At 44.0% G+C, this 24,356-nt stretch overlaps 1 protein-coding gene across 5 annotated transcripts in view; it reads left to right on the top strand.

The window, feature by feature from the left end:
• Positions 1 to 24,356, top strand: part of ZNF618 (zinc finger protein 618) — a 114,013-nt gene that overhangs the window by 57,087 nt on the left and 32,570 nt on the right. For 4 of the 5 annotated variants that reach the window (XM_088469883.1, XM_088469862.1, XM_088469851.1 and 1 more), the window contains 5 exons: positions 1,523 to 1,770; positions 6,658 to 6,765; positions 8,278 to 8,442; positions 11,137 to 11,214; positions 17,911 to 17,949. In XM_088469883.1, coding sequence (XP_088326009.1) covers positions 1,593 to 1,770; positions 6,658 to 6,765; positions 8,278 to 8,442; positions 11,137 to 11,214; positions 17,911 to 17,949 — 568 coding nt within the window. In that variant the 5' untranslated portion in view covers positions 1,523 to 1,592. The remainder of the gene's footprint in view (positions 1 to 1,522; positions 1,771 to 6,657; positions 6,766 to 8,277; positions 8,443 to 11,136; positions 11,215 to 17,910; positions 17,950 to 24,356) is intronic. The other variant, XM_088469872.1, reaches the window with a different exon arrangement.

Below are 24,356 nucleotides of genomic sequence, written 5' to 3'. Positions count from 1 at the left end.
CTCCGAGAGCTACATCCCTGCAAAGTGATTTGAATTCCCCCCATAGATGCCTAATAGTGAATGCATATTCTGCATGCAAACAAATGGTTAAAAACATGGGTGTAAGTATGTGACGTATGCTTTTTGTAGACCAGAGCATATGGGCGGAAATACTGAATATTTACAGTGCTTCTTTTAGGCCTGAATCCTGCTTCCCTACACCAGCGCCCGGAGTCTGTATAAATTAAAGTACGGCCGCGCTACCAAGTGGTGTATTCAGTGGGGGCAGATTTAATTGTTTTTTTTGGGCGCCCAATGGCTATATTCAATTGTCGCTCTGTTTGGGTGCCCGTGGCGCATGCGCGTGCCCAAAAGCACTGGGTTTAGCCGCATATAGCAGCTAACCCCATCTAAAGTCCTGCTTCGGGCGCTGAAACAGCCGAGTAATCGCGCATTTGTGGTCGCCACCTCAGGAGGATACGAGCACAAAACTATTTCATTGCTCCGTCGTGCGCCCATTAGTTTAGGCGCCCTGTAAAACAATTGAATCACCCCCAATTTGCCTAGGACCAGATGATGCTACAAAAAAAAAAATTCTGCTCTCCATCGCTGCGAAGAAAAATACTTAATAAACCGAGGACGAAGGTGATGTTTGCAAATAATAACGCACATTTATAAAAGGGTTGATGAGTGTAGGCCTGATTGAGTTGTACGGTATTGCACAACCCGTGCAGTTCATCAATCCTGCTCTGGTGCTTCTAGCACACTCGGCTGATGCAACAAATTGCTGAGATTAAGCAGATCGTGTGCTAGAAGCACCAGAGCAGAGAGCGACACCCCAGGCAGGAAAGAGGAACTGCACAGGTATTAATAGGTGCTAGAATGAACACTATGTAAGTAGACTCCTCCTAACCGCATCGCAGATCTGAGTGCTGCGTCCTAAGATGCAGCTTCGGATCTTCTGCGAGACCATCGGCAATCTGAGTAACCCTGAGGTTACCCAGATTGCCCCCTCGCAGCTACATAGCCGAGGCCAGGAAGTATTCATCAGAGGACATAGACCCTGGCCTCTCGGTACTCCAAGAAAAAAGGGCTGGACATGCCGCCATTTTCTGGAATGGAGGCCGCGGCTTTTGGGAACTTGTGCAGTCCAAATCCTGCGAATGCGACAATCTTTTAACATCTGAGTAGTAAGCAAACCCACTGTCACAGCATCTTACAGTTGTCTCACAATGTCCTCGTTGCTTACAATCTGGCTTCTGTGCCGCGAATGTCACTGACTCTTTGTGAAATAAAACTGCTAATAGACGAGGAATTCAAAATGGCTGACTCCCCTCTGTAGGCAAATGGTGCGCCTAAAAAGCAAAGACTCGTCTCTAAAATATTGTCACCGTGTGTCGCAAATGTAGCAATTTTAGCGGCAGTTTTTTTTTTTGTTTTTTTTTACGTGCAGTCCACTTTTTGTTGATTGAGCCCCCTAATGTTTTCTCTTCGTCTAATGCCTTGTGTGATTGCTAATCGCAAGCCCAATTTTATTTCCTAGGGAGAGTGCGGCACAGGAGAAAGCTCTCAGAGGTGTGGCGCTCTAACTTCACCCCCCCAGAGACTGGACAATGACCACGCAAGATGTGACCGTAAAGAAAGAGCTCACCGAAGCCGAGCGGCAGCCCGTGGCCTGGGAGGAGAAGGACACACAATCCGCCAAGGGAAAGATAGCAGATGATGGTTCGGAGGAGGTGCCTGCCGAGATTTGCGTGGTGATCGGTGAGAACCGTAACCAGCAGAATATTGGTGAGTGGAGAGCCGCGTAGGACATCTCTGGAGCTTTCTGATTCCTTGGATCTGTTTTCCTTTTTGGGGTGTGCTTATTTCTTTTTTGTTTGTTTTTGTTGTTGAGCGTTGTTTGGTGCCACACGCACAGGCTGATGAAGAGTTGGCAGTAGTTATACCCGCATTGCGATCACACAACTATTTGTGGATATTCGCTCATCCACAGAGCTACACATATTTATGTGACCACATCGGACCTATCCATAAGCTTGTATAAATAGACGTCATCGGCGCGCACTTGCACCTGCCCTATCCTTAGTGCCGGAGGTCCACCTGAAATCAGACAGATCTCTGCATGCGCACACACCGTAGCCCATCCACACTCCCTCCCCTCACTCAATGACCCATTACCCAGATAGCAGCAGCGAGCGGAGATGCAACTTAAGATTAGGGATGTGCAGGCTCGGATAGGTTCGAGTTTGCACGCCGAGTTCGGATTTTTCCCTCCAAAAAAACGGAACTCAGAAAGAGGCAAAACGTCATCTTGCATGGACAAACATCATCATTCCTGGACTTTTGTCCAGGAATGATGATGTTTGTCCATGAAAGATGACAGGAATGATGATGTTTGTCCATGCAAGATGACATTTTGCCTCTTTCTGAGTTCCGTTTTTTTGGAGGGAAAAATCCGAACTCTGCGTGCAAACTCGAACCTATCCGAGCCTGCACATCCCTACTTAAGATGCGTACAGCTTGGAATGGCCCGCTGGTGCACAGGTTAGTCTTTAGCGCATCTAAGAACCAGCCCCATAGTTCCAAATTGTGCGAGATTTCTCAGCTCTTTGTCGGAATCCCTCTCGGATCACTTCCAACCTGTGTTCGCAGTCTTTGATCTGATAGATGCTGATATCCCGGTCGGTTTCGGACCACATATTGGGTTGCTATAACGGAGAAACCTAATTGCACGACTTTACGTTGAAGTGCATCCGTTTGTCCAGTACATCGTGAACAGCATTGAGGCCTTTAGTCTGACTGTCACCAGAGGAGGATAACTAAAGACAATTTGGTCTGTGGGGGCTTCTAAAATAAAAATAAGTGTGTACCCGTCACATGCCACCCGCAGCATCCCATCTCCTCTCTGCCGTGGTGACTTTGCCATGGCTGATGGACGACGTGGTTCCTACATGCCAACCCCTTTGGGAATGAAAGTCTGCTTTCGCAGCCGTCTGAACTCTGTTCACAGCGGATTTAGGGCCTATTTCGGAGACGTATGCTAACCCGTTGGTAAGCGCACATCTCCGACACATGGGAGACTGCGCTTTCCCAGGACCCGTTCTGTTCAAACGTTCTGTCCTGCCTGGTGACTGGATCGATTTTCCAATATAGCTTCACACCTGGGGGGTGGTTAAATGGGGAAATCATGTCAAGATGGCGCTCTGGACGTGCGTCCGGATCACAGCGGGGATCGCATTTGCAATGAGCGGACTTTGGGTTGCTGAGTGTGAGTGTTGCAGTATGTGTGGCTAATTTTTTAATGTGTTACACCTATAAGGATTGTATAGAAGTCGTGCGCCTGTCACCACAGCATACATTTGTTTTATTTCATATTATGTCATTTTATAGCTTTTTAGTTCTTCGCTACAAAAACAAAAAAAATAAAAGATGGCCGCTGGCACTGTAGCTTTGTGGAAAGGACCTAAAAGGTGGTTATAGAAGTTTGTTCCTGACATAGCAGTGTTTGATGTTTAAGGACAGTGGAAGCCATGTATATAGCGCCCCAACACGGGAGGCAATCGGGAAGCCGACTGCCTAAATACCGGCAGCCGGCTTCCCGACTGTCTTATCCCGGCAAGGGTGAAATGCCGGGCGTCTAGATGTAGACGCCCGCATTTCCCCGACGCCGGGAGACCGGCGCCCGACATCACGATCGTAGTGATGCCGGGCGCCGCGAGCGGACAGCCGCGGGGGGGGAGGGTTAGGTTTAGAGCTCCTGGGGGGGACTTAGGGTTAGGCTAGGGGAAGGGAGGGTTAGGGTTAGGCTAGGGGAAGGGAGGGTTAGGGTTAGGCACCCCCGGGGGGGACTTAGGGTTAGGCACCCCCCCGGGGGACTTAGGTTTAGGCAGCGGGGAAGGGGGTGGTTAGGGTCAGGCACTTAGAGGGGGGATTAGGGTTAGGCACTTGGGGGGGAAGTTAGGGTTAGGCACCCCTAAGGAGGGTTAGGGTTAGGGGGGTTAGGTTAGTGGATACTTACCTATCCACGATCGGGATTTCCAGTGCTGTCGGGCTTCCGCTGCGTCGCACTCTGCTCCTGTCGGCCTGCCGGTGACGGGAATCGAACCGCCGGCCATGCGGCTGGCGGTATTTCATACCAATTCCCCCAACACGTGTGAAAAAACACCTCGGTTGTCTACTGGTGCTTCTTAATAGTTTGCCCAAGTGCCCCTCTGTGTGGTCATTTTGGAAATCTCTTTAACACCAAAGGGAAAAGTCGGTCGTCTTTCCCGATTAGTAACGCCCTTTCAGTTGGACATATTTTTCACTTTGTGCCCTAAAATACCTCTTTGTTTAGGCTAATTTATGGTATAAAGCTGTATGTGACACCACCACAAAGATCTGACACCCGGAACTGCTCCTGGGGATGTGTGTGGTTACGCTCCCGGACGGTGACTGCTTATTTCTCACTGGCTGCCCTTGGTAGTGAGTAGGGAGCGAGGCCTGAGACACTGAGCTCAAACTCTGGACAGCCAGGAAACGTAAAAGCCAGTGTAGCTAATTTGGTAGTCACAGGATACAAGCAGATGCAGGCATCTTAAATTTCTATGATGTTTGTAGACCTATTCACAACTAATATTTAGCATTAAACCATGCCTTCCAAAATTGAATTCATACTCCATGCACAGCAACCTGTCAACTTTGACGGCATCTCCGCACGGGATGTTTTTTTCCATGCAGTGGTGGCCATGTTATACGTGTGGCTTTGGTCTTCGGCCTCAGGGGGTTGGATGTGACACTGATTTGATGAGTGATGGGGCATCAGCGTTTCATTACCCGTCATCACATAGCGCACTCAGCACCTATAATACTATAATTCTTGTGTACTGTTTAAAATATACTTTTATTTTTTTTATAAATAAAACTATTATTTACACCTCACCAGCCAAGTAGGTCAGTTACCTCTATGTGATCTCTTCGAACCCTCAGAACTTAACCCCATGCTGTGGATCTCTCTTCCATGGAGGCATTTAACAATTTTGTTTTCTTTGCACAAATAGGTTCTGGGATTACGGAACCGGCAGGATTTCGGCGAGTTCTCCATTAAATTTAAAACCGCAATCAGTTATAAGGCAAAACCAGTCTTGTAACTGATCGCCGCTTTAAATTTTCCCAGCTAACTGACCAAAATTACTCCGGTTCCATTGTCTCTAAACCTATTACTTCATAATGTCTTTAGCAGGGGGTCCTTGGAAAGCCCCTGTACCGCCCAGCCAATCCACAAGCAATTTCCCAACGATTGCTGCTTGTTTTGATGTCAGTGAAAGGACGTTTGTGTACTCCCAGCTTTGATAATTTCTTGTTGGTCAGTCCTATTTGACTTTTAATGAACTGGGTTTTTTTTTTGTTTTTTTTTATTATTTTCCCATTTGTACTACAGAATTATTATTATTATTTTTTTTTTTTAAAGAAGAAATTCTAAGTGAAAATAAGGGTTTTACAATTCATTTCTTTATTTAAAGCGTATTTGAAAATAGTTTTGTGGGTTTTTTTTTTGTTTTCTGTCTTGTATATTGGCCAAGGGTATTGGAGACCCCAGGCCATTATACCTGGACCATGGGGTGGAGATGTTGCTCCAGGATTCCTACTGGTTTTAGTTACCCCATTTCCGAGCAATTTTCATTTCTGTGCTGTTCGCTTCACAGCCCATAAACGAGTAACGTAAAAAGGCCTTTTTCTTACCCATGCCGAGTCAGAAGTTGGGGGCTCGTCCCATCTCCCACTTGTATTGCACCAACATTTGATCATCTAGAAACAGAGTCTTCCGACTCCGGATGGATAATTCTAGCTTTCTTACGGGAAGTAACTAATGTATGTTGCTTATGAATGTAAAGGGTATGGTCTTAATTACTCTCCAATTAATGGTGCAGCCTAAGTCCATTGTTTTCCAACATGTTTAGTATATATATTCCTGGCGTTTGTGTGCTCTCACGAGTCACAAATCAAGCCCCACTAGTGAAGGTGTCTGTTACTAGTGATGATACGTGTCTACCCAGTCTAGTTACTGCATATTGTGCCTAGGGTTCACTGTAATCAGTGGCACAAATTACCTATTGTAATCAATGAATGTTATAATAAAGTTTGCCTTGTTCCCACACAATGAGGGCAGCCATTTTATCTGCTGAATCTGTATGCTGGGTATTTTTTGGCTGGGAATTAGCCAATGAGGCATACTTATTAATATTGGTTAAGCCAACAAAATGGCCGCATCCTTGTCTATATACTGTGTGAGAAAACATTTTGTGATCTGAATCATTACGCAGCATTTTTATTTTGTTGGGAGACTGCGTTCTGTCTGACAAAGTATTGTTGAGGTCCTTGTTTATGGTGAATCAGCAGGCTACATTCTCATGAGTATTAAGCTAACAAAATGGCTGCCTCCAATGTGGGTAATTGTGTAGTCATCTACACACAGCGAGGGGTAAAAATTTTTTGAGCTGAGCTATTATGCAGCCATTCTGTTTGGTCAGAAACAGTGACCTCACGGAAGCTTCCTTTGAATTAGTATTCATGAGGTCCTTGTTGTTGAATTGATAGGCTACAACAAAATGGCCGCCTCCAATGTTGGTAGGTGATGAACTAGAATTATCCTTTTGGATTCTCTCTCTCACTGAAAATGTCTGTTCTGTCCACCAGGGGGAGACTCTCCGGAGACGCAGGCAGCAACCATGAGCAGGGAAGCCTCCTGGAGCGGTGGCAGTCGTCCGCGGAGCATACCACCGAGAATCAGCACGTCCTCACCAGGTGAGCATATCGGCAGCATGTTCTGATTTATACATCTAAATATGAAGACATGGGTCCAGTCAGGGTCCTTCAGACCACCTCTCATCTAAACTTTGTACAGCACTTAGATGTCTTATGCTATGGGTTGGAGGACGGTTTGGACAGAGACAAATTCTCTCCTTTATTAGGATTTATACTCTGGAAAGATAGACACGTTGCATTAAATGCTATTTATTTTAAAGACAAAGCAATTAGGCAGGTACAGAATAGGGAGCTGAAAATGTTATAATGAGACTATGGATGTGACTCCAGTCTGTACTCCACCTTTATCAGTAATCTCTATTATTTTACCTCTGCACCTTGTTTAATAAGAAGTGACACGTTTTGTTCTGCCCCAAACAACTTTTTTTCACTTTGTTTGAAACTCACAATGAACTGATTCTCACACAAAGGAGGCAGCCAGGGCAGAGGCGGCGGAGGAGGAGGCAGCCAGGGCAGAGGCGGAGGAGGAGGCAGCCAGGGCAGAGGCGGAGGAGGAGGCAGCCAGGGCAGAGGCGGAGGAGGAGGCAGCCAGGGCAGAGGAGGAGGAGGAGGCAGCCAGGGCAGAGGCGGAGGAGGAGGCAGCCAGGGCAGAGGAGGAGGAGGCAGCCAGGGCGGAGGAGGAGGCTGCCAGGGCAGAGGCGGCAGAGGAGAGGCAGCCAGGGCAGAGGCGGAGGATGAGGCAGCCAGGGCAGAGGCGGAGGATGAGGCAGCCAGGGCAGAGGCGGCGGAGGAGGAGGCAGCCAGTGCAGAGGCGGCGGAGGAGGAGGCAGCCAGGGCAGAGGAGGAGAAGGCAGCCAGGGCAGAGGCGGCGGAGGAGGAGGCAGCCAGGGCAGAGGCGGAGGAGGAGGCAGCCAGGGCAGAGGCGGAGGAGGAGGCAGCCAGGGCAGAGGCAGAGGAGGAGGCAGCCAGGGCAGAGGCAGAGGAGGAGGCAGCCAGGGCAGAGGCAGAGGAGGAGGCAGCCAGGGCAGAGGCAGAGGAGGAGGCAGCCAGGGCAGAGGAGGAGGAGGCAGCCAGGGCAGAGGAGGAAGAGGCAGCCAGGGCAGAGGCGGAGGAGGAGGAGGCAGCCAGGGCGGAGGAGGAGGAGGCAGACAGGGCAGAGGCGGTGGAAGAGGAGGCGGCGGAAGAGGAGGCAGCCAGGGCGGCGGAGGAGGAGGCAGCCAGGGCAGAGGCGGCGGAGGAGGAGCCAGCCAGGGCAGAGGAGGAGGAGGCAGCCAGGGCGGAGGAGGAGGAGGCAGCCCAGGGCAGAGGCTAGTATTGAGGCAGCGTCAGTATTCTGAGACTGCAGCCTGTAAATGAATGTGAGAATGCAGCCTGATAATTCACCAAGAACCGTTGAAATTCCTGAGACTTGACACTGGTTCCTAATTCAATGACAAGTGGGCAGGATCGGCTAATTCTGCCCCCCTGTCTGGGGAGGGTTCCTCTCTCTCACACCCGCTCCTGCACCCAGGTACTGCGGGGCTCCCAGCACCTTCTCTCTCTCGTTTCCAGCGCTCGGGAAGGCAGCTCAACTGTGCCGGGACCCGCCAGATCCACACAGGACCATCAGAGATGGGGGGACCCGCCAGCACACCAGCGCTACCGCCCCTGCCAACGGGAGCTGGAGCAGCGGCATGACGCCTCTGGATGCTCCCCGATCCCCAATGGACCACCAGGGTAAGTGTTCAACCCATTTTTATGTGACCAGGTAAAGCATTCACACATGTGTTACATCATTTATCTTTATTACAGTATAACATACATTTACCCGTTATTACATATATACAAGGCGCGCACTGCATCTCGTCATTTGGAAATATAACTATATGTTTCGGGGTGTTGGGGGAGAGGAACCACAACAAAGGCCGCTCACGCTGTGCCTCAGTCTGACGTCACTGGCGCTGTGTGAACGGACCGGCTGCATTCTCATGAACATTTATTCAGGTTGCAAAGCTACTGCCCCCACTGTGACGCGAAGACCGCTGTATAGCCTTCGTGAAAAGAGCACAAAGATGTCCTATTATTGAATGCAAATAAATCTGTGCAGAACGATTTACGTAAAGCTAAAATGTACGATAACTCATAATTAGAGTATAATTTGTCTGTTAGCAATGAGGTTCTGGGAGAGAGTTATGTCCGTAGTTTAAGTCACTAAGTCAGAGCGCTGAGAGGTAAGACCGGGAAGGAGACTGATAACGGCCCAAACCGTCCGTAGCACTCAGATACTGTGGTTAAGGGCCCTGCTAGTTTCACGCTCTGTACAACGCTCCATGGTAGGATGTTCCGTTATAAAGGTGCCCCAAGATTTTCTGCTTATCCTTGCTTAATGGAAATTCTCAGTTTCCCCGCTCATAAATTCCTCATTGGGAGTCTCCTATCCTCTACGAATCTCTTGTTAACTTTGCTTGCAAAATTTAGTTTATAGGCACGCCCAGGGGTCAGGGAACTTTTTTACCTTTTACCCCAAAATATATTTAGAGACGCCGACGTTACCCCCTTGATTTGAAAGGAAGGAAATCATATAATGCCCCCATAGTTATGCCCCTCTAGTAGTGCCCCCATATAATGCCCCTGTAGTAGTGCCCCCATAGTTATGCCCCCACATAATGCCCCTGTGGTAGTGCCCCCACATAATGCCCCTGTAGTAGTGCCCCCACATAATGCCCCTGTAGTAGTGCCCCCACATAATGCCCATGTAGTACCGCTTGTTCAAAAAAAGACCAGTTGCCTTAATCCCCGCTCCTGCATCCGCCGCCGTCCTGTCCGCCCGGCTGCTCCTCGGAACTATGGGAGAGACGTCATGACATCTCTCCCATAGTGTGCATGGAGAGAGCCGGAAGCTGGAGTTCAGCAGAGAACTCCAGCCTCCGGCTAACGCGGTGCTGCAGGGAAGGAACCGGGCGCCCGCTAGTAATAACATCTCAGCGGGCGTCCGGCTTAGAGCCTCCCTGGGGCACAGCCATATTCTATATTATAAATGATTCATATGCATGCCCGGCTGTCCGTCCATTACCCCCAGGAATTTCATTTTTACCCCATGTGGCATAGCCATTGTTTTTGCCATAGCCATTTTTACCCCGACCACTGGCATAGCCATTGTTTTTGCTACAAATGGAAGACCAATCCTCCCATATCTTCTCACAAATCAGGTGTAGGCAGAAGGACAACTATTTACATTAGGGCGGTAAAATCATGGATAAAATCTTCCTTGCCGGTGCCACTGAGCATGTTTGCCACATCCATCAAACAGACACCAGGCAAAACCCAGTGTGATCTACAACTATTTACACAGCGTTACATAAACACGGGTGTTTTTCCTGGAATTGGATTGTCCTTTGCAGGCAATAATCTTTATAGGAAGTGCTACGATACAGAGACCGCAGCTTTTTTTCCAACGCCAAGTTTCGTTGTGCTTTGTATACAGACTCGGTCGCACACAGATATACAAGTGTTGCGTATTAAATTAATCAGTGCAGTCTCCCGGTGTGTCGTAGTCACATCGCATTGCAACTAAGACGCATTGTCGGGTAAAGAAGACCCCCCTCGGCACTTTCAGAGGGGCACGGGACCAGGCGACTCACTCACACCAGGCATTTCGCGTCGCATGGCGTATTAAGGCTAAATGTATGAAGACGCATCTGTGATCTAGATTAAAACTAATCTTTACCTAGCGTTTGGGAAATCTATATGTCAGACATAGTGGGTTGTTTTTTGTGTTTTTTGTTTTTTTTTATCATTTTGCTTAGGAAAAAAGTTTAATTCTCTTACCTAATTTTAATTTTGTCCTTTGAACGGGTTACGGGTGGCTTTTTAGAACGCAGAACGCTGCACATCTGATCCTCTCCACTGGCAGAAAATATCCGCCTGGTGTTTTACGGCGTCTCGAGTCACAGCGAGTGGGAAAGAATTTTTAGTATTGGAAACGAATTAGTTGTATTGCTCAACGTTGGTGTCTGAATCTGTATGAGCAGTGCCAGGACATAAGCCACTGCCCAACAGTAGGCTACAGTATTGAACACATATCTGTATGAGCAGTGCCAGGACATAAGCCACTGCCCAACAGTAGGCTACAGTATTGAACACATATCTGTATGAGCAGTGCCAGGACATAAGCCACTGCCCAACAGTAGGCTACAGTATTGAACACATATCTGTATGAGCAGTGCCAGGACATAAGCCACTGCCCAACAGTAGGCTACAGTATTGAATACATATATTCAATACTGCGTTGGCAGCGATTAGGTCTAGAAACGGCATTTCTGGCGCTCGCCCTTGAACTACAACAATCTGATCTGTACAATGTGGTTTAGTGTGTTTCATTCTGTGCCATAATTCATCGCTAAATGAGACCTATTTCCCTTTTTGTTTCAGGTTCATACGAATGTGGGATTTGTAGAAAGAAGTACAAATATTATAACTGTTTTCAGACTCATGTCCGAGCACATATAGGTAACTATTTCATGGTTGGTTGGCGATACGGCGTGTCTTGTATTATACAGTGTAATCTGGACTTACAATAACTCAAAACAGTTTCCTGCTCTGAGAAATCCAAATGACCACAATGATTTTATAATTACTGTCTGTGATGTAAGCAAGTCACGAGTGGCCTTTTAAAAAGCTAAACCCCATTAAGTAAGTTTTCATATATGTAACACGGTTCAGTTAACAAAAAAATGGAGTAATCCCTATTCTTTTCAAACCATTCTCAGTCAGCGACTAATGCCGGGTGCACACTAGACCAGTGATTCCCAACCTCAGTCCTCAAGGCACACTAACAGTCCTGGTTTTGGTGATATCCATATTAAAGCACAGATGGTTTAATCAAAATAACTGAGTTACTAATTAAGTTGCCTGTGCTCAAGTATGGCTATCCTTAAAACCTGGACTGTTAGTGTGCCTTGAGGACCGTGGTTGGAAACCCCTGCACTAGACGATATGTCGTCCTGCCGGATCGGACAACATATCGAGCACGTCGTGTACCCACTATGTCTCTGATGAAGCGTGCTCCCGCGCGTCGTCTGCGACCTCGCCCGTCAGACCCGCATGCAGGCCCGACGGGCGGCATCGTTAGCGAGCACTGTCGGCATCGGCAAGTGTGTATGCACTTGCTGATGCCAGGTTCCGTCGCTTGCAACGTCGGTACACACTAGACATCATCTAGTGTCTACCGGACTTGAGGCTGCTGGTATGGGGTAATATAACATAGATCATATAAAAACGCTTAATATGACTGGTATTCCCCACCAGTATGTTTACAGGCATGTGTATTACCTAGGAGACTGTAAGCCAGTCATTCACTTAATTGCCCTAGCCTATATCTCTTTCCCCATGTCCTAATGATAAATAGAGACAATACGGAGACCTTGACATGGCTGATTTATTTCCGAAGGGATGAGACAGATGACATGCGGAGGGTCGCATCCCCCTGATCTATCAGAAGCGGAACAGCAGCCGCTGCCCTCAGCGAAATGTCGCCCCTCGTGGCTGCGTTTTCACAAAAAAAGTTGAACCTACTAACTTTCGAAGCTCTGTATCTGATACTGGACTACTCCTATCTTAAGCAGCTCCATCAAATTGGGGCTCATGTAAAATGTTACTAAGTTTACGTAAAAAAAGAAACGCAGGTGTAAAATACTCTTGTGTACGCTGAGTTGGTTGCAGCTCGGGATGCGTCCAGTTATGCGTCAGGTTTGTGCCAAGAGTATCGAAAGTCTAGAGATGTAGCTTGACCGTGTTAGTAGTAATTGCTTAACTCCCATTACTCACTTTGTACACCGTGTAATAATGCAATAAAGCGTAATATACATATAGACTGGACAGTGATATTAATAAAGGTAATAGTCACATTTGCCATGTAAAATACAATGAAGTACAGATACGAAACAAAAGTACAATTAAAGTAAATGAAATACGAACATCCGTTGTCTTCTAATAGATGTAAATAGATGGCCCCAATTTTATATATAATATAGCAGCCATACAATTAACTTATGTACTATCATTGGTAGATGTCCAGACGCAATCAGCCAACCAGAAGTGGCGGCTGATCGTCGCCATCAGTACATATTTTACAGCGAAAGTGATATTTCTCCTGACAAGCGCATCTGCACCTGTGGCCAGGTCTACTTCGGTCGCATTTATGTAATCCCGGTCTCGCTGTAGTTGCCCGATGCTTGTCCGCCCCTTCCCGTCCGCATTTCGCGCCAATAAGGGATCCTTATTCCCCAGGATGTAACATTTCCGAGTCACCAGGACAGCGGGAGGCTGTACCGACGATCAGCGAGAAGTCATGCGATCTCATTGCGATGACATTTACTTCCTGCTTTGCCCCTTCAGCGCTAACTATTGCGCATGTGCCGACGGCCATGAGTGCATGCCCAAGCTGGAGCCACAGGGGGGTATCCTTTGGGTCCCTCTCCTGAAATATTGCGCGACAGGTAGCCCATAGATGGCGTTAGGGGCCGGGGGCCATGCCACGGAATGCTTTGCCGTCTGGAGCTTAGTAAATCTAGCAGCCCCCATAGAAACCCCTACGGGGGCTGCTGTCGGAATTTGAGAGACCACAACAGATATCTGAGAGATCTCTGTGGTCCTTCCTTGTTACATCCTGGGAATACTAAATATTTGCGGGTATCCCCCAAAACACGGGTGTTTTAGAGGGATATGCCAAATTTATATTTTATAAATTTATATTTTAATAAATAGGCCCCAAATGGTGCAAACACACAAGAGGATCGACAACGATAACGCTGAATGATCTCACTGCACCTTCCCGGAGTGCTGGATGATCGATATCGATCATCCAGCACACCACCGACGACGGGCCAGCAACCTTCGATCAACGATCGTGGGTCCCTGTGTAACCTGATCGATGGCCTGCATGCACGGACGATGGTCGATATCGTTATCGTCCATATGTGCCCGCGCATTGCTGGTCGTTTGTGATCGATTATGGTTTATATCGTGTATTTTTATCGTACCGTGTGTACGCACCATTAGAGTTGACGGAGTCTTCATGCGGATACAAACATGTCCATCGCGTTCCTAGTGGTTTGTGTAGTGATCATTGGGCATCTGCCTATTAGAATGAATTATAGAATGCCGTTATATTCCTAGGCCAGCCACAACAACTGGGATCTGTCGTTCTAATGCCGGGTACACACTGGACGATATGTCATCCAATCCCGCAGATCAGGCCAACATATAGGTTACACCGTCTAGTGTGTACCCACTATGCGCGCCCGCCGGCATTGGGGGTCCTTCCGTCGTCCGTGCAAGCTCAACGGTGCCAGTAAACGACATATCTGGTGGTCTGTTACCAGATCGTGCAGTGTATACCAACCATCCAATATATCGTTCATCTGCACCATCGGCCATCGGATGGTCGGCAAGTGTGTACCCACCTTAAGCCTCTTAATTGTATCATTTCATAGGCGTCGTTCCCTGGTGTGTTTTGGGGTGGTGCTGCCCTTGCGATTGTTGCCAATACTCCCTAAACTGCTAATAATCTGAACTTGTAAATCCGGTGGCTCATTACAACTAAACAGACAAGAAAAAATTTAAATGAAAAAGTACTATAAAAATTATCGTAACATATTTTTTTTTCTTTGTCGCTCCCTGAATATAGCTGCGCCTAATTCGCCTGTACGGTAAATACAATCTGTCCCTCAAACAATTTTTGGACATTGTGGTTTAATCTTTTTCTTTTTCGAGAGACACAGTGATTAAAAAGTGTAATTAAATCCTATCTCCCAATAACGAGATAACAAGCTCAGAAAACTAATGGGTTGGGGAGATATTGTAATTAGAGCAGCAGATACAGACCGAGGACTCATCAGGATAAGAGGGACGGTTTATTGGAATCTTTTTTTTTTTTTTTTACATTATTAATGGACATCGGCACATCAAAAATATTAACTTCAAACCCCACTAATATACTGGTTAAACATTAACACTTTGAGATGTCTGATGAAAACCGGCCTATTTTAAAAAATATTAAAGATAAATCCCAGTCTGGCAACCATTATTATTATTATTATTTAAGTTATAAAATAACATATTACGCAGCACTGCAAATCAAGTAATTTTTATTGATTTTCAAAGTTTCCTTAAAAAGGAAAAATAATAACAAAAGAAAAACCTTTTAAAAAAATCAATGAAGTACTAAATTCTAGTACATATGAGCATGCCAAATATGTACATACAATAAATGTGTGATAACAAAGGTTAGTTTGAGAAAGTTCTAAAGATTAAAAAAAAACAAAAAAAAAAACAATATCTGAAATCGAGCAAAAACAGATAATACAGAATCAATCTGTAGTACTAGCAAGCTATAAAAGAAATAAAAGTGTGGGCTGGCTTAGATATAAATAAAAATAAAAAAACAAATGCAAATAAACCTTAGGGCCCTTTAAACCAGGTCAGATGGAACCTCGGTAAGGGCATAGCGGGATTCTTGCCAAAGGGACCAAATTGTCAAATTTTAAGGGACGTTTTCGTTTTTGGTACATTAACCGTTCTTGAGAAACTGTTACATTGACTAAAGCTACCCAGGAGGGAAAGGAGCCATCCAGGTTCGGGCAATACAGCCCCGAGCCAACATTAGAAGGTTATTCACGTACAAAGGGACAGTGAGGGATTATTCCAGGTCGAGGCCAAAATGCAAATACGAGGCGTCAGTAAAGGCATTCTGATACCCATGTTATGGATACAAGCAATCACCCTAGTCCAAAACGATACAACTCGGAGACATGTCCAGAGGAGATGCCAGAAGTCAGCAGGCAGGGCAGAGCATTTAGGGCATAAGTCCTCCAAATTCACATAATTTAATCGGGGTTCAGTAGACTCTAACATGCAAGTCTATACTTTTGTAGATATTTAGCCTTCTTCGATAACTCAGTTGGACATTTGCTCTCTAATGCTCCACTAAGTAATACGAGCCATACATCAGCGCCATGATTCTCCAACGCCGATCTATGGACACTGATGGTCGGTGATGCGTCAGAGAATTGAGGAAATTTAACATGTAAAAAATCCACGACGCGCCGATTTTGATCATTTTTGTGTCGGAGTCCGGGAATCGAGATTGTCCAACATGTTGGATTTCCTTGATTCCCCGACCCCCGGTAGAGGCAGAACAAGGAATTGGGGCACTCCAACCCTGATGTATGAACCCTATTAGACGACCATTAAACAGGACATATTGGCCACTAGAGGTGCTGTTTTATTGATAGTCCTCATAAATGTTGAGATTTTGAAGGCTGGCTCGTCTGTTGTAGACATAGCCAGCCGCAAATTTTAGTATAAGGGCTAATAAACTGATCCGGGCCACATTGGCCTGGGGCTGAAAATTATCAGGGTCTTCTTGTGAGAATCGAAAGGAGCTGTGCCCAGTGCCATGTGGGTGTGGCCATTGCCATGTGGGTGTGGCCAGTGCCATGTGGGCATGTACACTACCTGCACTATTAGACACAATGTCTCGCAATGATTTATGGCCGAAAATGTGGACAGCTGGTCCTCATTGAGTTCATGGGGATGGGCCTATTTTTATGTGGAGGCCTGGGGCTTGTAGCTCCATCCACCCCATTGTTAATCCAGCCCTGTTCCTGATCAGAATCTAGTGGATGATGATGATTGGTGGGTTTAGTAAATCCGGATTGGCAATCACTGTGTTAGATAATGTATGTGTCCTCATCCAATCTGCGTAAACCCGGCCAAGATGTAACTGACCTGTGACTCAATCTTTAATGCTCGTAGAATGTCTGGGCTAGTTTTCACCTATACCACAGGTTCTCAAACTCAGGTCTCCCCACAGAATGACAAGGAGAAAAATTAGCTCCACCTGTGGATCTTTTAAAATGTGTCAGTGAGTAATGAATACACCTGTGCACCTGCTGGGTGACCTACAAATTTGTGAACTGTGCGGGGGCCTGAGGACCGAGTTTGAGAACCACTGATCTATACTGTGGCCTTCTTACATTGGCGAAAGTTCCCTTTTAAAGTATATAACCCCTCACTATAGCGGCATCCTTCATCAGAATCAATCGTTTTGGGAAAAGACCTGATCAGAGGCAAAAACCGCGGCCGTTTTCGTCATACCTAATGAAAGCAGCCATTTTATGCGCTGAACAGGATGCAAGGATGCAAATTTAGCCAGGTCTCCATGACTGAGACCTGGCTAAATTTGTGCTTTGTGTCAGTGAGTCTTGTCCATTCAACCTTTATTGACCTAGTGCAATACGTGGTCTATTCATCGCCGCTGACAGTTGCCAGAGCTGGGGAGGGGGAATTTAGTACATGGGATCCCTGATATTTTGGTTGGCAGTTGTTATAAACCTCTATCGGTACTATATAGTCTGCCATTGCCTTGCATTGAGCGATCATCTCCTCCTTTCTCTACAGTCATGATCTAGTATTACTTGATAATAAAAGACTCTGTCGTGTATCTTAGCCTGATTGAGGCTTCCCGCTGGTATACATTGTCACCTGAAGTTCCCCAGGATAACACTGTGTTAAGTCAATGGACGGACATGATAAAATATAGGTCATGAGATGGGCTACTCCCAGAATCCTTTGCGACGCACATAGCGGACATTCCGGCTCATTCAATAAAATGTCAATATTGGAAATTACAGTTTTTATATAAAAGCAAAGTTATAACCTTTTTATAATTATTTATTTTGTACTATGGCTCAGACTTGTACAATATGAAAAAAAAAAAATTTCCTCTTCAAGACAATTTCTTTAGTGTTAAAAGTTTTTTAATAAATGTATAATGCATGTTATAGTGCTCACAAAGAAAGCGAAAGTTTAATGATTTCACATCCACGCCCCCATCTGACGTGACCAATTAGCGCTATTCACATATAGCACAACGGATGTCGCCATTACATCTTAGGACATTTTGCAACACGGTGAAAGCCAGTGATATTGGGTTAATACTAGTTTTAGCATTAATAATCTTTATGCAATAAGCCCCCTTCTGCGCAATACATTGTAATGGAGCGGAGACCCAAGAATTAACACTTTGCAGTTTGTATAGAGGTGCAGGAACCTTAAACGGGATGTTTGGAGCGACACGTACATAATGCGAGTTATCTTCCAGTTGTTTATTTTCTATTTTTTTTTTTTTTTTTAATCTTTCAGACAATGAGGCTGCATCAGTGGAGGGCGCATCCCAGGGAAGTAAGTATAACTTGTGCTTACTTGTATGAACATTGGTATTAATAAAAGTTTATATATGATATGATAGATATATATTTATTATTATTACCAGTTATTTATATAGCGCAAACATTCAGCAGCACTTTACAGAGATTACACACATATATATATATATATATATATATATATATATATATATATATATATATATATAGATCCTATGTATCCTATGTCCTTGGCTCCAACTGCGCTGTCCCCATAGCGACAAGTCAGACTTGTGTTTCCCATCAGTCTGTTCAAACTTGACTAATGCTAGCTTGCATCTGATTGCTTGCTGCAGGTTGTGAAAGCGAACACCTGATTGGCTGCCTGGCCGTATAGCACAAATATGTTTGTGACCTGTAATTAAGTACGGTCTCTTCATAGTTATTATATTAATTATTGTCTCCTCTGTGTAATGACTGGAAACACATGGGTGGGTATTTATGAAAGGTATTGCACAGCCAATCAGTGTTTGACCTTTTTTTTTTTTTTCACACTAGTGTAGAAAGCAAAGGTCTGATTGGCTATGGCCAGCAACCACCTTTTCCTCAGCGTTACCCGTAAAACCGTTCTTATAAGTGTCCCCCCCCGGTCTGTTCCTCTGTGCGCACCGGTCACTTCTGGATTATTATTAATAATGTGTAAAAAATGTCAATCTTATTAGAGTTTGTTTGAACGTGTGTAAATATTTGCGAGAGGAGCTCTCTACGTCATTACAATTATTATTCCACGTTTTGGTACAGTCTGTGCTGTGAAACCAATATAAGAGTGAAGGGCAGTTAAACGGAAAATGCAGGTTGTCTCGTATATAATGTAGCCATTAATAAGCTGTGTGTATTTATCACCACAGTACCCAAAGAAGGGCCCCTGTAAGTCCCACTTCTCTAACCCAGTCGTAAGACATTATAGTAAATAACTTTGTGGATTATTTATGCCTCCGCGATGTCACTTGTGGATTGATAGACCCTATTCGCCCGAACATGGCTTCAGCACACACAATGGCTTCAGCACAGCGTCAAATCTTTGTAAACCCATATAGCGCAAGTGACACCCCGACGGGCCATTTCTCGGCATAACCAGCGTTTTGCCAACATTCATCTAACAAATGTTCTGTCTGTACACGTGCGCCTCGCTTGCTCCTAGTCACCATTATCCATGCGTGCTTGGACCCGCCATATAACAGGTGCAACAGATACGCTGCTTAGCCCTCCATTGCATGGTCTTGGCCTATAAGAGCGCACTCAAAGACAGCGCAGTTACACTTAGGTCATAAACGCGGCCGCAATAAAAAAATTTGGGCGAGTCTGCAAACCCGCGGTAATCTCTGGAAAATGCGCAGTATGAATTCACGCAAAATTCGCTCCACAAACTGTTGTACGTTCAACTGGACATCAGTCCCAAGACGCAATAGCTTTGCATGAAATAATATCTTTGCATCTGCTGTTAAATATCTACAATGCGTCACGCAGAAAGTCCGGCAGCGCTGGTGCCTTGCTCCTCCCCTTACTGAGGAATGGGTCCTCCAGCAGGACTAATATATTGCTGCGGAAATGTCTGGTTATATAAAGATATGCTTGGAGCTCGGAAGGAATCTAGACAGAACTAAAGGATTGCGGAGGGCATTTAAAAGCCGTTAAATGAGGTCATCTCCAGGTGAAATCCCCTTTAAGGCATAATAAGCGAACTTGCATCTGTTCTAGACCGCACAATCCGAACGATGCGGAGGGCTGGTCCTCCATGTGCACCTCAGTACCCCGTAATAATCAGAAATTATTATGCGGAAGTACCGAAGGCCACTTTGTATTTCATTCACTGCCCGGCTGCTTATTTCTTCCGCTAATAAATATTCCACATGAACAATTTGCATTTTTTATGTTTAGCGCAATTATATCTATACATCTAATTGCTAGGATTGTTACGCTGGGTTGTTGCGTTTTGCTGACAATATATCATGCAGAAAAACCAAAGGCGTACTATGGTTCTCTTTAGTGGATAGTTTTGCACAAGTTATCTCATGGCGTGATGTGCTGCCCTCTAGTGGTTTGGGTAAGTGAGGTAAGTTAATTGTTCTTGTCTGCTAACAAATAGATTACCCCGTTCTACAAAACTGATCATTAAGGACGGCGCATATTTAGGACACAATTAAAATCTGACTGAATGACTCTAGGGGGTATAATTACTAGAGTGCGGGTTTTAAGAAGTAGAGATGTTGCCATAGCAACCAATCAGATTCTAGCTATTATTTACTAGAAGGTGCTAGATAAATACGTAGAATCTGATTGGTTGCCATGGGCAACATCTCCAATTCTTTAAAAAAAACGCAGATTAGTAAATATACCCCTAGATATCGGCCAAACTTTTTATAAAGGGTCCTCATTTAGTGACTATGGATCCAGGCCGTTGTTGAATAGATTGTGGTATATCCAGGACCTATAGATGATCTGACATCTGGTGCAGTTGTCAGACCTATCTTTGCGATATTTATATACGGGTTGTATATACATTACTGCGTCAGACAGAGGGCGCTACAAACCTGACCATTTCCTCAGTCCCTGAACCAGGTTGTTGTACAGTCCCGTACTTACAATTACAGGTATAATGAGTCCTGACAATGAGATTTATATTCGGCATTTAGAACAAGAGAAGTCATCGTACTGCGCAGATATCCGCACGCACAGGGAGGAAGACCGGGCGTTATATGCAGCACACAAGGGAAATTATAATGTGCAGTTCTTTCATCATGGATTCAGATGGGATTTAATTGGGTATTTATCTCACTCGTTGGAGCAAAGTGCTGTAATGGCAGATTAGAGGTTTTATTAAGTGTCTTATTAATTACAAATAGAAAACAAGGAGAAGTTGATGTCATACGTGTAATTCCCATCTAACGAGCTACGGAACAAATCCAGTTTGTATATATGTATGTGTATATAGATAGATAGATATGAGACATATTTGTGATTGATAGTTATGAGATAGATCGATATGTAATAGATTAATATATATAGATCTGAGATAAATATGTGACAGATAATAGATTGATAGATAAAAATTAGATAGATTGATAGATATGCGAGAGATTGATAGAACGATATGTGATAGATTAATATGTGATATATATATATATATATAGATATATATAGATATGAGGTAGATAATGGATAAATATTAGATATGAGATAGATAAAAGATAGATATATGAGAAATTGATAGACCGATATGTGATCAATATATGAGACGGATAGATGATAGATAAATATTAGATATATGGATATTTATGAGATAGATAGATAATAGATAAAATATAGATATGAAAGAGATAATAGATAAATATTAGATAGATATGAGATAGTTGGATATGAGAGAGATTGATGGATCGATATGTTATAGATCAACATGTGATCAATATATATCGATATGAGATAGATAGATACAAGATAGATATGAGAGAGATTGATATGTGATAGATCAATATGTGATCAATATATATTGATATGAGACAGATAGATAGATATGAGAGAGAGAGAGATATGAGGGTATGCAGTCGGGAAGCCGGTGGACCTAATCCCGACAGCCGGCTTCCCAACTGCTTAATCACGGCGAGGGATAAATGACCGGTGTCTACATCTAGACGCCTGTCATTTTACCGACGCCGGGAGACCGGCGCCCGACATCCCGATCGAAGTGATGCCGGGCGCCTCTGCGGACAGCCGCGCGGGGGGGGGGGTGGTGGTTAGGTTTAGGGCTCCCGGGGGGGACTTGGGGTCAGGCCCCCCCCCCCCCCCCCGGGGGGATTAAGGTTAGGCTAGGGGGAGGGTTAGGCCCAGGCCCCCCCTGGGGGGACTTAGGTTTAGGCAGCGGGGAAGGGTGGGCTAGGTTTAGGCACTTAGAGGGGGGATTTGGGTTAGGCACTGGGGGGGAAGGTTAGGGTTAGGGTGGGGGAATAGGTTAGTGAATACTTACCTGGGGACGATCGGGATTTTCATCCTGTTCTGGCAGCCGCTGTCGGGATTTGAACCGCCGGCCAAGGGTGTAAATCATACCGATTCTGATATGAGAGAGATAGATATGAGATTGATAGATACAAGATAGATATGAGAGATTGATATGTAATTAATATATATAGATATGAGATGGATAGATAGATATGAGATGGATAGATGATAGATAAATATTAGATATGAGATATATGGATAGTTATGAGATAGATAATAGATAAAATATAGATGGATAGTTATGAGATAGATGATACAATAGATATAAGATAGATAAGAGATAGAAATGTGATGGATGTTCGAGATAGATATGAGATTAGATAGATAAAAGATAGATATGAAACAGATAATAGATAAAAGATAGATATGAGATAGATAAATAGATAAATATGAGCTAGGTAGACAGATATGAGATAGATGATACAGTAGATATAAGATAGATAAGAGATAGAAATGTGATGGATGTTCGAGATAGATATGAGATTAGATAGATAAAAGATAGATATGAAACAGATAATAGATAAAAGATAGATATGAGATAGATAAATAGATAAATATGAGCTAGGTAGACAGATATGAGATAGATGATACAGTAGATATAAGATAGATAAGAGATAGAAATGTGATGGATGCTCAATATATAAATATGAGATAGGTATTAGATAGGTAAATAAATTATAGATATGAGATAGGTAGACAGATAGATAATAGATAAAAGATAGATATGAAACAGATAAAAGATAGATATGAGATTAGATAGATAATAGATAAAAGATAGATATGAGATTAGATAGATAATAGATAAGATAGATATGAAACAGATAATAGATAAAAAATAGATATGAGATAGATACTAGATCAAAGATAGATATGATTTAGGTAAATAGATAAATATGAGCTAGGTAGACAGATATGAGATGATACAGTAGATAAGAGATAGAAATGTGATGGATGATCGATATATATAAATATGAGATAGATGATAGATACAGTAGATATAAGATAGATAAGAGATAGGTATGTGATGGATGATAGATATATAAATATGAGATAGATATGAAATAGGTAAATAGATATGAGATAAATGATAGATATGAGGTAGGTAGAGAGATATGAGATAGGTAAATAGATATGAGAGATATGAGATGGATAGATATGAGATGGATAGGTAGACAGATAGATATGAGAGATATGAGATGGGTAGATATGAGATAGGTAGACAGATATGAGATAGGTAAATAGATATGAGATAGGTAGACATATATGAGATGGGTAGATATGAGATAGATAGATATGAGATAGGTAAATAGATATGAGAGATATGAGATGGATAGATATGAGATGGATAGGTAGACAGATAGATATGAGATGGGTAGATATGAGATAGGTAGACAGATAGATATGAGATAGGTAGACAGATATGAGCGATGATAGATACAGTAGATATAGGATAGATGAGAGTAAAGGTGTGTACACACTGTACGATATATTTGAATGATATGAACGATAATGTTCAACAATATATTCATTTTGTTCCGTGTGTATGCAGTGAACGACCAACAGTGCACGCTCCCGCTGGACGATAACAATATCTTTGGTCGTACATACATGCAGGCCAATTTGGACGATATCGTCAAGAATTGCCTGTTCAGAGATGTGGCAGGATGACCTCACTGATAGATATGTCAGTGTGTACACCCAATGTCTATCATAGATATCTGTCAGTGTGTACACCCAATGTCTATCATAGATATCTGTCAGTGTGTACACCCAATGTCTATCATAGATATCTATCAGTGTGTACACCCAAAGTCTATCATATATATCTATCAGTGTGTACACCCAATGTCTATCATAGATATCTGTCAGTGTGTACACCCAATGTCTATCATAGATATCTGTCAGTGTGTACACCCAATGTCTATCATAGATATCTATCAGTGTGTACACCCAAAGTCTATCATATATATCTATCAGTGTGTACACCCAATGTCTATCATATATATCTATCAGTGTGTACACCCTATGTCTGTCATAGATATCTATCAGTGTGTACACCCAATGTCTATCATATATATCTATCAGTGTGTACACCCAATGTCTATCATAGATATCTGTCAGTGTGTACATCTAATGTCTATCATAGATATCTATCAGTGTGTACACCCAATGTCTATCATATATATCTATCAGTGTGTACACCCAATGTCTATCATATATATCTATCAGTGTGTACACCCAATGTCTATCATAGAGATCTATCAGTGTGTACACCCAATGTCTATCATAGATATCTATCAGTGTGTACACCCAATGTCTATCATAGATATCTATCACTGTGTACACCCAATGTCTATCATAGATATCTATCAGTGTGTACACCCTATGTCT

The sequence above is a fragment of the Taudactylus pleione genome, unplaced genomic scaffold (genome assembly GCF_031769625.1).
Source record: "Taudactylus pleione unplaced genomic scaffold, aTauple2 ptg000013l, whole genome shotgun sequence".
Classification (NCBI taxonomy): domain Eukaryota; kingdom Metazoa; phylum Chordata; class Amphibia; order Anura; family Myobatrachidae; genus Taudactylus; species Taudactylus pleione.
This window is presented reverse-complemented; position numbering and strand designations above follow the sequence as displayed.